At 44.9% G+C, this 15,770-nt stretch overlaps 1 protein-coding gene across 3 annotated transcripts; it reads left to right on the forward strand.

Annotated features, from left to right (window-relative positions):
- Positions 1-9,104: 9,104 nt before the first annotated feature.
- On the forward strand, positions 9,105-14,866 carry ZDHHC4 (zDHHC palmitoyltransferase 4). 3 transcript variants are annotated; one of them, XR_015698461.1, is made up of 8 exons: positions 9,105-9,200; positions 10,070-10,195; positions 11,421-11,486; positions 11,648-11,721; positions 12,313-12,491; positions 13,079-13,204; positions 13,437-13,846; positions 14,512-14,650. XR_015698461.1 is itself a non-coding variant. In XM_014074924.2 (8 exons), the coding sequence occupies exons 2-8, from the start codon at positions 10,076-10,078 to the stop codon at positions 14,782-14,784; spliced, it is 1,083 nt and encodes a 360-aa protein (XP_013930399.2). In that variant the 5' UTR covers positions 9,105-9,200; positions 10,070-10,075; the 3' UTR covers positions 14,785-14,866. The 3 variants fall into 3 exon arrangements, 2 of the variants coding, with proteins under 2 accessions (XP_013930399.2, XP_013930401.2); XM_014074924.2 differs by having other exon boundaries at positions 13,437-13,681; positions 14,512-14,866; XM_014074926.2 differs by lacking the exon at positions 11,421-11,486 and having other exon boundaries at positions 13,437-13,681; positions 14,512-14,866.
- The last annotated feature ends 904 nt before the right edge of the window (positions 14,867-15,770 follow it).

Consider the following 15,770-nt stretch of genomic DNA (forward strand, 5'->3'; position numbering starts at 1 on the left):
AAGCAGGGAAATGAGACTCAAAGCCAAGTCTCAGAGCATCAGCAATACAGGCAAGCAAATTAATAATAGTGATAATCAAATAAATATGGTACAATGATAATAATGTATACAAATATATTTGATTTGATAATATATGATTTTATATAAATTGTAAGTGATGACTATGGAAAGGATGCACAAAAACCTTGTAACCAATCGACACACTGTATGTAATTGAAAATGGCTTTATGTTTTATGTTTTGTTTGTCTATATATGTCTAAAAATAAAAAACTTTTAAAAAATACAGGCCAGCAAATTAATAATGCCAGGGGAGGATGCTCCAGTATTTAGGAAGGAGGGGAGAGGTAGAATCAGAAATTTGAAGGAGGAATGTAAGACAATACACCTTCCTGCTACAAAGAGGGGTTTGATGGGTGAAACGTGACTCTTGATTATCTTGCAAAGGGGAGTTTATGCTTGATTAAAAGATGATCCAATCCTGAAATCTCAGTAACAAGGTCACTTTGAAAGTGCAGATAAGAGCAACAAAGATAATTAGGGGCCTGGAGACTAAAACATATGAAGAACGGTTGCAGGAACTGGGTATGTCTAGTTTAATGAAAAGAAGGAACAAGGAGAGACATAATAGCAGTGTTCTCAGGGGCCACCCCAAAGAAGTGGGAGCCAAGCTATTCTCCAAGACATCTGAAGGTAGAACAAGAAGTAATGGGTGGAAACTTATCAAAGAGAGAAGCAACTTAGAACTAAGAAGAAATTTCCTGACAGAACAATTAATCAGTGGAACAGCTTCCTTCCAGAAGTTGTGAATGCCACAACACTGGCAGTCTTTAAGAAGATGTTGGATAGCCATTTGTCTGAAACGGTATAGGGTTTCCTGCCTAGGCAAGGGGTTGGACTAGAAGACCTCCAAGATCCCTTCCAACTCTGCTATTGTATTGTATTGTATTATTCTTCTACTTCTCCTTCCTATTACCTATCTCCTTTTCTACTGTAGAAAGTTAGCACCCACCCCATTCCTAGAAGAACGAAATATTCTAGGAAATATTAAAAAGGCAGAATATTTCCCCCTAAAAGAAAAAGAAAATATTAAAGGAAACAGAAACAAAAGACCCCAGCTCCCTTTCCCCAGCAGCCTATCTACAAAACAAAAGACCTCCAGCTCCAGGATGATGGGATTATCTTTCAGGGCAAAGCTATTTCAGCCACAATAGGAAATTGCCCTTCATTACAACACCCAGCAAGACTCAATCAACCCTGGGACACAGACAACCTCAGCTATGACTGCATAACCCCCTGGAAGTCTGACAACCAATAGGATACATTTCTTCCAGATGAACAGGAAGCTCAAGGCCCAAGAGAGGGTATAAAAATACCTCCACTCCATGTGTTCAGCTGTACTAGGACTATGTGCTTAATGGTTCAGCTCCATTAAACGATCCTTCCAAGCAGTCTCCATGTTTCCAGTGTCTTTCTCCCCCCTTTTTCCCAACATTTCTTCCCACACTACTTTTGGCTATAACTTTGTTGCTTGTATCTTTACGATTTATATTGTTTTATTTAGTCTCCTAGTATGATTTATGTTGATTGCTTATTTAGTACCCTATGACTATCATTAAGTGTTGTATTTTATGATTCATGATGAATGTATGATTATTGTGATCATGATTGATCACTTATATCTTTATATACACTGAGAGCTCGTGCACCGAAGACAAATTCCTTGTGTGTCCAATCACACTTGGCCAATAAAGAATTCTACGAAGGATGGCAGAAATGAAACAAAGCCTAAAATTCTACAATTGGAAGGGCCACCAGAGTCAACCTGTCTCCTTCTCTGCATCTGGAGACCCTCATGCCCAGCGAGATACAACTGGCCCGACAGATTAAGTTGCATGTTGATGGGCACATTCATCTGACAAAGGTATCTGACATTTGGTCCTCCAGGATCTTCTTCATCTGAGAAGGTCATCATCCATGAGTTACTTCTTTGCACTTGAAGCAGGCAATGGCCAAGATTGAACCCCTGCAGGCTAACACAATGGATCTGCAAGTTTTGTTTCATTTATAAATGTGTTCAATAGCCAAAGTCATTAATCAGATTTTCATGAATAATAATCATTGTTTTGATGCAAGGAGCAAGATTTGTTTTTCAGAAAACAGCGAAGGGGGGAGGAGACATCTCTTCCACACTAATTGGACAGTAATTCTTATATTACAAAAAAAAAACAGTCTAATTTAAAATCTGTCATCCAATTAATTAGGAACGCTGATTTAACCAGCTACATTTATTTTCCCCAATTATTGCAGTCTGGGCCAGTTTGGATTGGGAGGGAGAGTAATCCTCGGAACGCAACAGCTATTGAGGAGGCTCAGCAGCCTCAGTCAGAAAAGAACTGGAAGGGATCTTTGAGGTCTTCTAGTCCAGCCCCCTGCTCAAGCAGGAGACCCTATACCATTTCAGACATGTGACTTTCCAGTCACTTCTTAAAAACCTCCAGTGATAAAGCACCCACAACCTCTGAAGGCAACTTCTGTCCCACTGGTTAATTATTCTCACTATTAGGAAGTTTCTCCTTATTTCCAGGTTGCTTCTCTCCTTGATTAGTTCCCATCCATTGTTTCTTGTCCTACCTTCTGATGCTTTTGAAAATTAGTTGACTCCCTCCTCTTTGTGGCAGCCCCTCAAACACTGAAATGCTGTTATCATATCTACCCTAGTCTTTCTTTTCTTTAGACTAGTGAAATCCAAATCCTGTAACGCTTCTTCATATGTTTTAGTCTCCAGGCCTCTAATCATCTTAGTTGCTCTTCTTTGCACTTTTTCCAAAGTCTCAACAGGTTTTTATTTTGTAGTATGGTCACCAAAATTGGTTGCAGTATTCAACTGTGGTCTTACTAGAGCTTTATAAAGCGGTACTAATATGTCACATGGTTTTGATTCTATTCTTCTGTTTATACAGCCTTCAGCAGAGGGGTGTCCATCCTTGACAACTTGTGGGCTGGGCTGGCTTGGGAATTCTGGGAGTTGAAGTCCACAAGTCTTAACCGTGCCAAGATTGAAGATCCCTGCTTCAGCATATTTCTCATCAGGACATGATGTTTCTCCTTTTGCCCTAGAGCTAAAATTGAAATCTGGGGACCAGATTACAAAATTATAATCTGAAATCTGCTATCTTTAATGGTTAGTTTTTTAGTATTTGGTATTATGGTGTTATAGTCAGGTATGAGGCTGATTTTTACCATAGAAGCCTGGGAATCTCAAGAGATTTGGGATCATACATATTGAATACATTCACACATGCACGGACCCACACTTAACACATTGGCAGGAAGCAATTAGAAGAACAAAAGCAATGGGAGGAATTGTGCAGTAGTCCTTGATTTACGACTGCAACTGAGCCCAAAATTTCTATTACTAAGCGGGAATTTGTTAAGTGAATTTTGCTCCATTTTACGAACTTTCTTGCCACAGTTATTAAGGGAATCACTGCAGTTGTTAAATAAGGAACACAATTGTTAAGTGAAACTGGTTTTCCCATTGATTTTGCTTGTCAGAAGGAAGCAAAAGGGGATCTCATGACCCCCGGGGACACTGCGACCATCTTAAATGTGAGTCAGATGCCAAGTGTCAGACTCTTGATCACATGATGCTGCAATGTTCCTAAGTGTGAAAAACTGCCATAAATCAAATTTTTGGGGGTGCCATTGTAACTCAGAACGGTTGCTAAACAAAATGTAAATGTTGTAAATTGAGGACTACCTGTACACTCCTTTGCAAAATGGTGTCTCCACCCAAAGAGCCATCAGAGCAGCTCTCCTGCACATGTTCCAAACAAAACAGTGTAAGTCCACTGACAAAATTCTTCGGCAACTTCTGCTCCTTTCAAGAGGGCTGTGCAAGATCGCAGCCTTTGGGCGAGAACCCAGAACTGAAAACCTGACCGACTCTCTTGCTAGGCCTCCGAAATGCTAAAAAAGAGGCTATTACACTCCAATGATCAACAGGCGTTTCAAAATAATGTATGTGAAGAGAGCCTCTTCTTGGCTTCCAATGTACCCTTCTTTGGACAAAACCAAGTAGCTCTAAAAGTGCCTCTCGGTTGTGTGTGGGGGGCATCGTCTCCAGCCCCCAGGCCACTGAGCCACCACTACCATCCATGGCCTATTTGCAATCGGGCCACATGGCCAGCATGCACACGCACACGCTTGCAGCTCAACTTGCATGTGCAGTGGCTGGCACACATGTGTGCATGCCTGTGGTGGGTTTTAAAAATTGTTCGAACCTACTCTGTGGGTGTGGCCTCCTTTGTGGGAGTGGCTTGCCGCCCATGTAACCGGATGGGAGTGGCTTGCTGCCCATGTGACTGGATATGAAGATGCCGACGACACTTGTCAGAACCACCTTAAATTACCTCACACACAGCATTGGCATGCATAAGTATATGATGTAAACTTGTTTTTTAAAAGGCATCTTTGGTTTGCGTTAAAACAACTTCAACACACACAATGTTCTGATTGCACCACAAACGCAGTAGTCATCCTTACCTTTCACAGAGGCACTGAGTTTTATAAATATGAGCATGACAGTGTAGAATAATCATATACAAGGACCAGTGGTGGGTTTCAAAAAAAATTGGAACCTCTTCTGTAGGTGTGGCCTACTTTCCAGGTCCACTGGTGGGACCTCTTCTAACCGGTTCGGTAGATTTAACAAACCGGTTCTACCGAATAGGTGCGAACTGGTAGGAACCCACCTCTGGTGCATGCGTGCACAATTCAACTTGCAGTTGAACTGCGTGCGCCTGTGTGCCACTCACATAAGTTGAGCTGCACTTACACAGCCCAGTTCCCTTCAATCCCCTCCCCCCCCACAGCTGGACCACCAAGCAGCAAAGTTTGGGGACCGTTGCCTTAGCAGCACACTTTCAATGTCTGGCAGGAGCAATGAGGATGAATTTAATTAGCTGGTCCAGGATAAGAGTCACACGGTCAACAACTACATCCCAACCTGGTTGGGAGTGATGGAGAGCAAGTTTCCTCCATGAAGAGTAGGGTAGGGTAGGTTAGGGTAACAGAATGGAACAGAACTGAATAGGAATAGGAATCGAATAGAATAGGTTCTTTATTGGCCAAGTGATTGCACACATAAGGTATTTGTCTTCGGTTTAACCTCTATTTAACCTCTAAGCACAGAATCCCAGAAGGGTATGGCTATCTGATGAGAGCTAAATAGCTTGAAATAGATCTATACTAGTCTCCCTTTATTTCTTTGTCAGGAAAACATAAATGCAACACAAAAATACAAAAGTGACTGCCTGCAAAGGCCCCTGGATTGGGGCTGAAAGGCATCCCATAACTGGGTAGACAAAGTTGTCCTGATAGACCGGTCCCACCAGAAAAAAACACCACTTAATTTCTCCCCTGGTATAGCCGATAAAGCCAGGAGAGCCTGTCGCTTAGAGGTTAATACATCTACCTAATATGTAAGCAGCCCAGGTTCAAATCCCAGAAGGGTATGGCTAGCTGATGAGAGCTGAATAGCTTGAAATGCATCTAGCCTCCCTTTATTTCTTTGTCGACAACACATACATTCAACACAAAAATAGTTTGTTGCAAAAGCGACTGCTTGCAAAAGCTCCTGGATTGGGGCTGAAAGGCGAAAGCAGTATGCTCCTCGTCCCATATTTGGGTAGACCAGGTTGCCCTGATAGACTGGTCCCACTAGGGACAAAAACCACTTGGCTTCTTAGAGCTTAAGAAGCTGGAAGGGAGCATTCCAGCCCTCTTCCTGCCTGAGATGGGACACCTGGATCACTAAGGTGCATCAGGAGGCTGGAATCTCCTTGAGCGATGAAGGTCCACTTTCAGCCCCACACAGAAGATCCGCAGGGCAGCTTCTTACAAGACCACATTGCCAGGTGGATAACTCAATGATGTTCACACAGTCCTCCTCATTTAGTGACTAGTCACCGTTATGAAGGTGATGAAAAAGTAACTTTATGACTCACATTTCGGTCAAGCAAACTAAACACAGACATTGTTTTGCTCAGTGACCACTTCTCTTAACGACAAGGACAGTCTCAACTGTGGTTCGCTAAACGAGGACGACCTGTAGCGCCAAGTGCCAGAACCTCAGCAGGTGGCAGTACCTGGCTAGCCTCAGCAACCAAGCTGGGTCAAGACTGGCTAAGCAGACAAGCTCGGCAGGAAGTCGCAAGAAGCCAATGTCCAGTTGCCAAGAAAATGATACAGATGAAGACTTCAAGGAGATGAAGGTGGAAAAGTCCAATTTGGAAAGACCAGGTCTGCCAAGTGCTTCTCTTCCCTCGCCCCCTCCCCCTTTGAAAGCTTACTTGTTTCCTGTAAGGCCAAACAGCACCAGCAGCTGGGAAGGAGCTCTCCGGCAGAGCTTTGGCGCTCCTGGATCAGTTACAGACCCACGGGGCAAGTGGCTGAGTTTCCATGGCAAATGCTCTCCAGGGCAGTAACTTAATAGGGCCATCCTTTGCAGCCCAGCCTAGGCAGGGAGAAGCGAGCCTGGCCTGGGCTGGATGGGCAGCAGAGCAGAGGGATTGAGAAGCTCAGCAACTGAGAGAGAGAGAGAGAGATGGAGGTGCTGCTCCCTTGCATACTCACTGTGGGCTGTGCCCTATAAACAGTTCATGGGGATTGTAGTGATACACAACTGTGATGGCCAGAAGCTTCCAGAGTGAGTGAGCCATGGAGCCACCTCGCTGGCCCCTTCCGAGTCAAAACATCTCCGGGGCTGAAGGGCAGAGCTGACCATCCCATCGGCCCATTGCAGGTCAGTTCGCAGCCGTGCACAAGTAGGGTTACCCCATGTCTGGCAAAAGAGGACATATACTCTGTTAAGTCCTCATGTCCTCCATCCAGTAGATGTGGCTTAAAATCAAATACAGGTAGTCCTCAACTTACAAGTTCATTTAGTCTGTTCAAAGTTACAACAGCACTGAAAAAACGTGACTGATGACTATTTTTCACACTTAAGACCACTGCAGCATCCCCAAGTCACATGAACCAAATTCAACCACTTGGCAACTGACTCATATTTAATACAACACAATAGCAAAGTTGAAAGGGTCCTTGGAGGTCTTCTAGTCCAACCCCCTGCATAGGCAGGAAACCCTATACTGTTTCAGACAAATGGCTGTCCAACATCTTCTTAAAGACCTCCAGTGTTGGGGCATTCACAACCTCTGGAGACAACTTCTGTTCCACTGATTAATTGTTCTGTCAGGAAATTTCCTCTCAGTTCTAAGTTGCTTCTCTCCTTGGTTAGTTTCCACCCATTGCTTCTTCTCCTACCTTTGGGTGCCTCTTTTTTGTGGCAACCCCTGAGATATTGGAACACTGCTATCATGTCTCCTAGTCCTTTTTTCCATTAAACGAGACATACCTGCAACCGTTCCTGCAACCGTTCTTCGTATGTTTTAGCCTCCAGTCATCTCTAATCCTCTTTGTTGCTCTTCTCTGCACTCTTTCTAGAGTCTCCATATCTTTTTTACATCGTGGCGACCAAAACTGAATGCAGTATTCCAAGTGTGGTCTTGCCGGCTTTGTAAAGTGGTATTAACACTTCACGTGAACTTAATTCTACCCCTCTGTTTATGTAGCCTAGAACTGTGTTGGCTTTTTTGTCAGCTGCTGCACACTTCTGGCTCATGTTTAAATGGTTGTCCACTAGTATCCCAAGATCCCTCTCACAGTTACTACTATTGAGGTTGAGATTTATAACGGTTGCAGTGTCCCAGGGGGTCATCTGATCCACTTTTGCAACCTTCCGACGAGCAAAGTCAACGGGGAAGTCAGATTCATTTAACAACTGTGTGTTGGGCCTGTTGTGGGGGTCCTGGGTCACCTGGTATGGCTCAGAAATTCCTCTCTGCCCTGGTAGCTGCCCTGTGGCATGTTTTACATCTTGTATTTACATTCTGGCTGTCTGGAAGGTGTTTTTTCAAAAGGTGACTGGACTGTTGTTTTTTGTCCTTTGAGGAGAAAGAAGAAAATGCTCTGTTTCTCATCCAGGAAGCTTCATCACTTGCTAGTCTACAGAAAAGAAGAATTAGGAGTGGCATGATAGCAGTATTCCAATATTTGAGGGGCTTCCACAAAGAAGAGGAGGGTGTCAACTTATTCTCCAAAGCACCAGAGGGCAGGACAAGACAGAATGGATGGAAACTAATCAGACTGAGCAACCTGGAGTTAAGGGGAAACTTCCTAACAATTAACTAGCGGAACAGCTTGACCTCAGACGTTGTGGGGGTTCCATCACTGGAAGCTTTGAAGAAGAGACTAACAGTCTCTGTAACAATCACTTGTCTGAAATAGTTTAGGGCTGTGATGGTGAACCTTTGGCAGGTGTGCCAGAGGTGGCAGAGAGAGCCCTCTGTGAGCACATGTGTTGTCGCCAGCTGCTCTTCTGGTTTCCGGATGGTCTTCACAGGCACCGGAAAATGGCAAAAAAACATTTTTCGGGTCGTTTTCTGGCCGTTTTTCAGGTCAAAAATGGATCAAAAATAGGCATGTGAGGGCCGGCCGGCTGGTCTTTGGGTTTCTGGCGCTCCGGTGTGCCCACATCCACACACGACCCAATTTGGGCACTTGGTGTCGAAAAGATTCGCCATCACTGGTTTAGGGTCTCCTGGTTGAGCAGGGGGCTGGACTAGAAGACCTCCAGGGTGCCTTCTGAGTCTGATTCCCAGATGGGGGGGAGCAATGGAAGGATTGTTTCTGATGGGATTGGGGGGCGGGGCGTGTGGAAGGATGATATCCATCTGGTCGTTAGCACTTAGTTTGCTTGTGGCTAGATCTTTTCTTCTTGTTGTTAAACATTGTGTGTTTGCGATGCTACGTCAACCGCTCCCGATCCCCCCGGAGACCCTCCTGCCTGTGGTGTTACGGCCGCGGAAGCGCAGCGCAGAGCGAGGCCGAAAGGAAAGCGACCCTCCACCGGATCCTCTTATTTCCGTCGCCCTTCCGCATCCAGCCCTAGTTTCTCCCTCCGGCCTCGGGGCAGCTTCCTACAATTCCCATCCTGCTTCTCGCGCGCGGCAGCGTGACATCACGAAGACCGCCGGCTCCGGCGCTCGCGGATTGGATAACCGTCTTGCCCCGCCTCTGCCCGCCCTCCTTCAGACTGTCATGGCGGCGCCCTTTCCGAGGATCAGCGAAATTGCCGGTAGCGGGCCCGTTGCTAAGCGACGCGGCGGGGGCCCCTGGTCTCCCCTGGGGCCTCTCGGGGGTTGCAGGGAAGGGATCTCGAAATGAGGGGCGGCCCTTCGCCGTAGATGCCGCCATAAGAGCGGGCGGCGGGGGGGCCTTCTCGGTCCCGACGAACAGCCGCTGCGGGTCTGCGCGGCCCTTCTGGAGTCTCCGGGGAGGAAGCGGCCTGGCCCGCTGCGAGGCCTCCCACCTCCTGACTCGCCGCGCTGACTCCCTTACATGTAGCTGCCAGGAACGGCGTGGGGAGGGGCGCTGTTACAGGTAGTCCTCGACGGTTCGTTTATTGACCGTTCGAAATCACAACGGCACCGAAAAGTGACATGACCATTTTTCACACCTAAGGCCACTGCAGCGTCCCTATGGTCACGTGAACTAAATTCAGCCGCTTGGCAACCGACTCCTATTTATGACGGTTTACGGTGGTCACGTGATTCTTTTGTGACCTGACAAGCAAAGTCAATGGGGAAGCCAGATTCACTTAATGACCCATGTTACTAAATTAAGAACTGCAGTGATTCATTTAACAACTGGGACAAAATTTACTTAAGTGTCTTATTTAGTAATTGGAATGTTGGGCTCAATTGGGGTCATATATTGAGGACTACCTGTATATTCCCCTAGACACCTGTAGCCCATTCCCACGTTGCCCCACATAAACTGCAGGTGGGGAGGACCGTTCCCCTCTCTGTGGGCGTGCCTGGACAGAGCCCGGCTGACCCTACCTGGGAGCACAGATGTGGAAGCCATGCCAGCGTGTCTCCTTGGGCCCATAGGGGAGGTCAGGCAGCAGGCAACCTCCTGCTAAGGTGCATATGGATTTTGCAGGGCGAGATGGACTTCGTGATCCTCTTCGGCCTGTATCTTGGCCTGGTGCTGCTCAGCGCGGCGATCTGTGTCTCCTCCCGACGGGAACAAAGCTTCTCTTGGAGACTCATCAGGGGCACAACTCAAGTAAGGGGCATCCAGCTGTGTACCAGTTTCTGTCCTCCCAACACCGATCTTCACATATCTGGCTTGGGCCCCAGTCCAGTCACATATTATTTTTATTTGTCAGATTTCTACACTACCCATCACACTGGATGGTTAGGAGAAAGGAAGGAAGGCCCACTATTATAGCTGCTCCTCCTTCCAGCATTTTGTAGGTCAACCTCCATCCCTTCCTTTATTTGCAGCCTCTGCTCTAGTAAGGAGCAAAATCAAAGTTCCCAGAATCATTTCCTTAAGCGTGAACATCAGCTCCTTTCGTGGAAGAAGATGGAAATGCTGCTTGTATATCATTTCCTGAAATGAACTTATTGATTTATGAAATTTACAGGCTGCTCCAATCTGTTTCAACTTTGGACAACTAACAAAGTACAGAAATAAATGCAAACATTACCACAAAGCCGGGGAGAAACCATTTTGAAACAATATCATACGATGGATCCATCACCGGCTCTAACCCAAGGCCTGGGGAGATACAGCCAGGTCTTGACCTGGCTGTATTCTTTTCAAAGACTTGTTTGAAAAGGGGCAGGAGGAGGTCCCTGCAAACCTCAGGAGGGACGGTGTTTTAAAGAATAGAGAGAAAGGACTTGCTTTCTAAGGCTATTTCTCCCCATATAGACTAATTCAGCCTTCAAACACTGTTTGGGACAATATCTTGATAGCATCACTTGGCCAACCTGTGGCTAAAATGCACATCTGAATATCATGCATCCCACAAACCAATGGCCTCACCCAGTGGCCTCGTGTGGATATTAAACAAGAGGGATGAGAGCCTTGAGCCTTGTTATACCCATCATAAGAGGGATCTCTTGGTTTCTTCTCCTCCCACCTATCATCTCCAGCTAGATCTATCCACAGAAAAGGATGAACCCTATTCTCAACCCTTGCGGTTAATCCAGAAGCTGATGATACTGAAAATTGTTGAGAGATCAGATTGAATCAGGATGGCTACATTTTCCTTACCCAAGCACTGCCAGAAATCAGCAAAAAGAATGACCAGTGCTGTCTAAATACCGAGAATATTATTAGGATGGAATGGGAGCTGTATGGGTCTCTTGGGAGATGTTTCAGTATATGACATCATTTCACATAGGATCCTAATTAAAATACCCTGGAAGAAGTGTGGGGTAGTTGCATTCTCTCTTTGTTGATGGGATCATTTTCTCCTGTTGTTCTTTCTTTTCTAAAGATGTGGAAGATTGGCTCAGCAATGACCCTTTCCATCTTAGGGCCTCTTGAATTGCTGATTGACAAGGTTAGCATCACATTTGGCAGTTTGCTAGAATCTCCCTCCTTAGGTTCCTAAGGATTCTAGAGCTATGAGCTTGCAGGTTTTTTGAGTGAGTTTATCTCTGCTTCTCACCCTCACCTTTCCTTTTTTAAATAATTGTGTCGCCTTTTTCTCCTTTGATGCAGGTGCTCTCCTATGTAATTCCAGCTCCAGTTCATAGAGCAGCTCAGAAGGCAATTCATGGACTCTTCCATTCCCGGTATTGCCCTTCTGTTCCTTTATTGGCTCCATTCTCTGGCATTTGTGAATATTGGCATTAATGAACCCTGGGAACATCCTAGCTTGGTAAAATGGCTTCCCGTGTTGTTCAAACTTGCAATGTCCCTTCTACATACTCACCTTCTGGTTTTATATTGCCTACAATTTTGTGGTATCAGGTTGATCTTTACATTTTGTTTGGGACGAGGTCTGCTGGACTATTGCCCTCTTTCTTCTTAACCTAGACAGAATGGCAGTCATTTGGTGGTCCTAGCTCACCTTCTAATTCTTTGGGCCACCCAATCTTAGCAGAAGTTCCTACATTTGGATCCTTCTAAGGGGATGGTCTTTGGAAAGGATACAAGCCAAAGAAATGAATAAATATGCCACTCTAAATCTACAAAAAGCAGAACCAGCCTTGGCCTGCTTTGCAAATGCAGCTGCCAGGCAAGGTGAATTCACCTACGGTGTCTGTATTGAATTCTGAGTTAGAACAGATTTTGAGGCCTGATGGGCAATCTCAGGTCAGAGGCAGTTCCCTTTCCCTTAAAAACGGGGAGAAGAAATGCATCCCATTCTCTCCTTGCTGCAGAAATTCTTTCTTTGTGGTCCTGCACTTGATCTTGGAAGGGCTGGTTTATGGCGAGTATACCTGGGAAGTGTTCATCTACGGCCAAGAGCTGCAGTTCAGCAGGCTCATCCTCCTCCTTCCTTACCTCCTGTTGGCTGTGAATGCCACTTTCTTCATCCTCTGCTCCAAAAGTAACCCAGGTGAGACCCTTTTCCTTTCAATCTCAGCTCTTGGACACTGGCACTCTCCTGAGCGGTTGATGGTGCCCCTGCTGGCTGGCCGTGCACTGAGTGATGGTTTGGGGTAAAACTTCTTCTCTTTCCATGCCAGTAGAACCTTAACCTTAAGGCTTGAATACCGCTTGGAGTCTTACCCGATATATGTACTTAAGAGGCCCGATTGCTGATATACAGGTCCTTGACTTACAACCACAATGAAGGCCAAAATTTCTGTTACTGAGACATTTATTAAGTGAGTTTTGTCCCATTTTACTACCTTTCTTGCCACAGTTGTTAAGTGAATCAGATGGATGCGTGATGCGTGAAAGTTAGCTGGGCGTATCTGTTCTGCAGTTAAGGGATGTGAAGAGCAGCCCAGATGTTTATCTTAATACAGAGCAGGAGAAATTTGCTTCAGAGGAAAATGGTGGATTTCATCTTTAAAGGTGAATCCTCAAGGTTAACTTTATGGTATTTCAAGCATAGGACAGGAAGGCAATCTCACAACAGCCAAGACATTGCAGCCCTCATTGTAAGGTATAGTAAGAATCTTTGCTTTCCCCCCCAAGGTATCATCACCAAATCCAACCAGCTTCTCTTTCTGAATGCATATGCATATGACGGTCTGATGTTTCAACAAGATGCTGAATGTCCTACCTGCGCAGTGAGAAAACCAGCCAGATCCAGGCACTGCAGTAAGAGTCATTTAGCATTTGCCCTCCCGAGCTGCATTTTCCCTGGCAGAGGCATTGCGGGTTGGTCCCTCACTGCTTCCAGGGTGGCGCTGAGGACCAGATCTAAGTACCCTGCGGGCTTGACCCACAGGCCTTGAGTTTGACACCCCTGCCATAGATCAAAATGCTGCCTTATTGGGTTTTGAATGTTATGATTTCTTAACATTTTGACCCTCCTCCGTTTTCTGCTGAGGTGTGTGCTGTGGCTGCATACATCGTTTTGATCACCACTGTGTTTGGGTCAACAACTGCATTGGAGCCTTCAACATCCGGTTCTTCCTTTGCTACCTGCTGACTTTGGCCTCCATGGCTGCTTCTATTGCAGCTGTAACAGCTGGCTTTCTCATCCAGGTGGTCCTTTTGTCAAATCTTACTCTGGGACATTATACTGATGAACAAGGTCAGGAACATCCAGTTGATACTTTCTTCCTGATTCAGGTAAATATTGACTAACTGCTGATTCGTGCATGTTTCACGAGGTGGAGGGTACAGCGCTGGATTTCAGAAGCCCGAGAGGGTATAGAATGGATTGAAATCATGCCTCTGTCTCGGACACTACATGAAAACATTGATAGGAAGGACATTAAATGAAAGAATGGAATGGTAAGGAAGCGAAGGGAAAAGAGGAGAGAATAGAATAGAATTCTTTATTGGCCAAGTGTAATTGGACACACAAGGAATTTGTTTTTGGTGCATAAGCTCTCAGTGCACATAAAAGATTTAAGTGATAAACTATGATCATAGTCATCATAAATACATTCATCATGAATCATAAGATACACTTAATGATAGTCATAGGATACTAAATAAGCAATCAAAATCATACTAGGACACTAAATAAAACAATGTAAATCCTAAAGATTCAAGCAACAAGGTTATAGTCATAAGCAGAAAAGGAAATAGGTAATAGGAAGAATGAGAAGAATAATAGTAATATGGTCTTAGTAGTTTGAGTGTTGTGGGAATTAGTTGTAAATGGTTTTGCTGTCTTTTTAATCACCGTCAACACAATCTTGAGGGCAGTTCTTTTGTAAGAGCTCTCAACCAGTAGAACTAGTAATCATGTGGTTGTAGTTTCTTCACAGGGGACAGACATATGACCAAACTGCTTCAGCAGGCGGCTAGGCTACATGACCTCGGGGGTCTCTTCCAGCTCAGATATTTTGCAAGTGATATTGCTAGAAAGAATTATTTGCCAGACTAGGCTAGGAGGAGATGTGGAGATCCTGAGCACCTGGATTTTAACTCCTTTCCCCTTCTCTTCACAGGAACTTTTCCTGGCCTTTCCTAGAATTGTATTCATGCTGGGCTTTGTCATCCTTCTGTTGGTCATACTGGGCTCCTATTTCTGCTTCATTCTGTACCTTGTACTGACCAACCAGACAAGCAACGAATGGTTTAAATCTGCAAGATACACGAACTCCTACTCCGAACAATACAGCAGGCAGGAAGGCTACAGAAACATCTACTCCAAAGGAGTCTGGGCCAATCTGGCAGAAATTGTGACGCCTCTGACAACTCCTGCAAAGAAAAGGAAGTGAAGCCTTGCACCCATGGAGCTGGCCAGAGTTTACACCTTACAAATGTATCTTCAGTAGAATAAATTTTATTCTATCAACTAAAGGACTAGTATACAGAAGTGAAAAATGAGTTAGCATATTACATTGTTAATGTGAGCATGGAGTGCTATGGTTTGCATTTTTAAAAGTTTGCCTGCTCAAAAGCCCTGGGGAGGACGTGATGCGTTGTCATTGTGGTGGTGAATGGTTGGTCGCAGTTAGATAAGATACGATTTGATGTTTTTATCCACCTATTCAGTACTTCGCAAGCACTGGGAAAAGCAGATGCGTCTTAAAAGGTCTCATTGCAGGATTTAACTTTTTGAGTTAAGCTGCCTTTTGCAATTGACTGCTGGGACTTTTGTCAATCATGTTCCAAGTGTTGCTCCAGAGATTTTGGGATTGCACCCAAGATGCCAATTACTATTGAGACTATCTTTGTTCTCCTTTACCACAGGCTGCTCTACTTTATTTGTGTTTGTATTTTATGGTTTTCTCCAGTTTTTTCTCTAGTCCGTTGTCTTCAAATACTGCCATGTCCACTATCCAGACTTGTCTTTTTATGGACAATTGTGAAGTCTTGGAGTGTTATGTGGTAGGTGCTTGTCTCTTATTGTTATAATTATTATTACATATTTTTGGTGATGTAAGATGAATCCCATTTCCTGCTTCAAATTCCCACTCCAGAGCCAGTTCTGCAGGTATCTGGAACTATGCAAAGCCCTGAACTGCACGATGTGGGTATTTGAAAGCTCTAAGATAGAGGTCTCCAAACTTGGCAACTTTTAAGACTTGTAGACTTCAACTCCCAGAATTCTGGAAGTTGGAAGTCCACAATCTTAAAGTTGCCAAGTTTGGGGACCTCTGCTCTAAGAGGTCAATTCTATAGTTGGGTTCCTCCTATCCTTAAATAATGAGGCTAAATTACTGTTTGAGGCCTCTAAGCTGCCCTCTTGCACAATTTTTTT

This window comes from Thamnophis sirtalis, unplaced genomic scaffold (assembly GCF_051295495.1).
Source record: "Thamnophis sirtalis isolate CommonGarterSnake01/CBP01778 unplaced genomic scaffold, rThaSir2_p1.2 scaffold_14, whole genome shotgun sequence".
Classification (NCBI taxonomy): domain Eukaryota; kingdom Metazoa; phylum Chordata; class Lepidosauria; order Squamata; family Natricidae; genus Thamnophis; species Thamnophis sirtalis.

Coding starts and splice junctions, on each gene's coding strand:
- ZDHHC4 (XM_014074924.2), top strand. CDS start 10,076: ATGGACTTCGTGATCCTCTTCGGCCTGTATCTTGGCCTGGTGCTGCTC. Junction 12,492..13,078: donor CTGCTCCAAAAGTAACCCAG/GTGAGACCCTTT, acceptor TTCCCCCCCAAG/GTATCATCACCAAATCCAAC. Junction 13,682..14,511: donor ATACTTTCTTCCTGATTCAG/GTAAATATTGAC, acceptor TTCTCTTCACAG/GAACTTTTCCTGGCCTTTCC.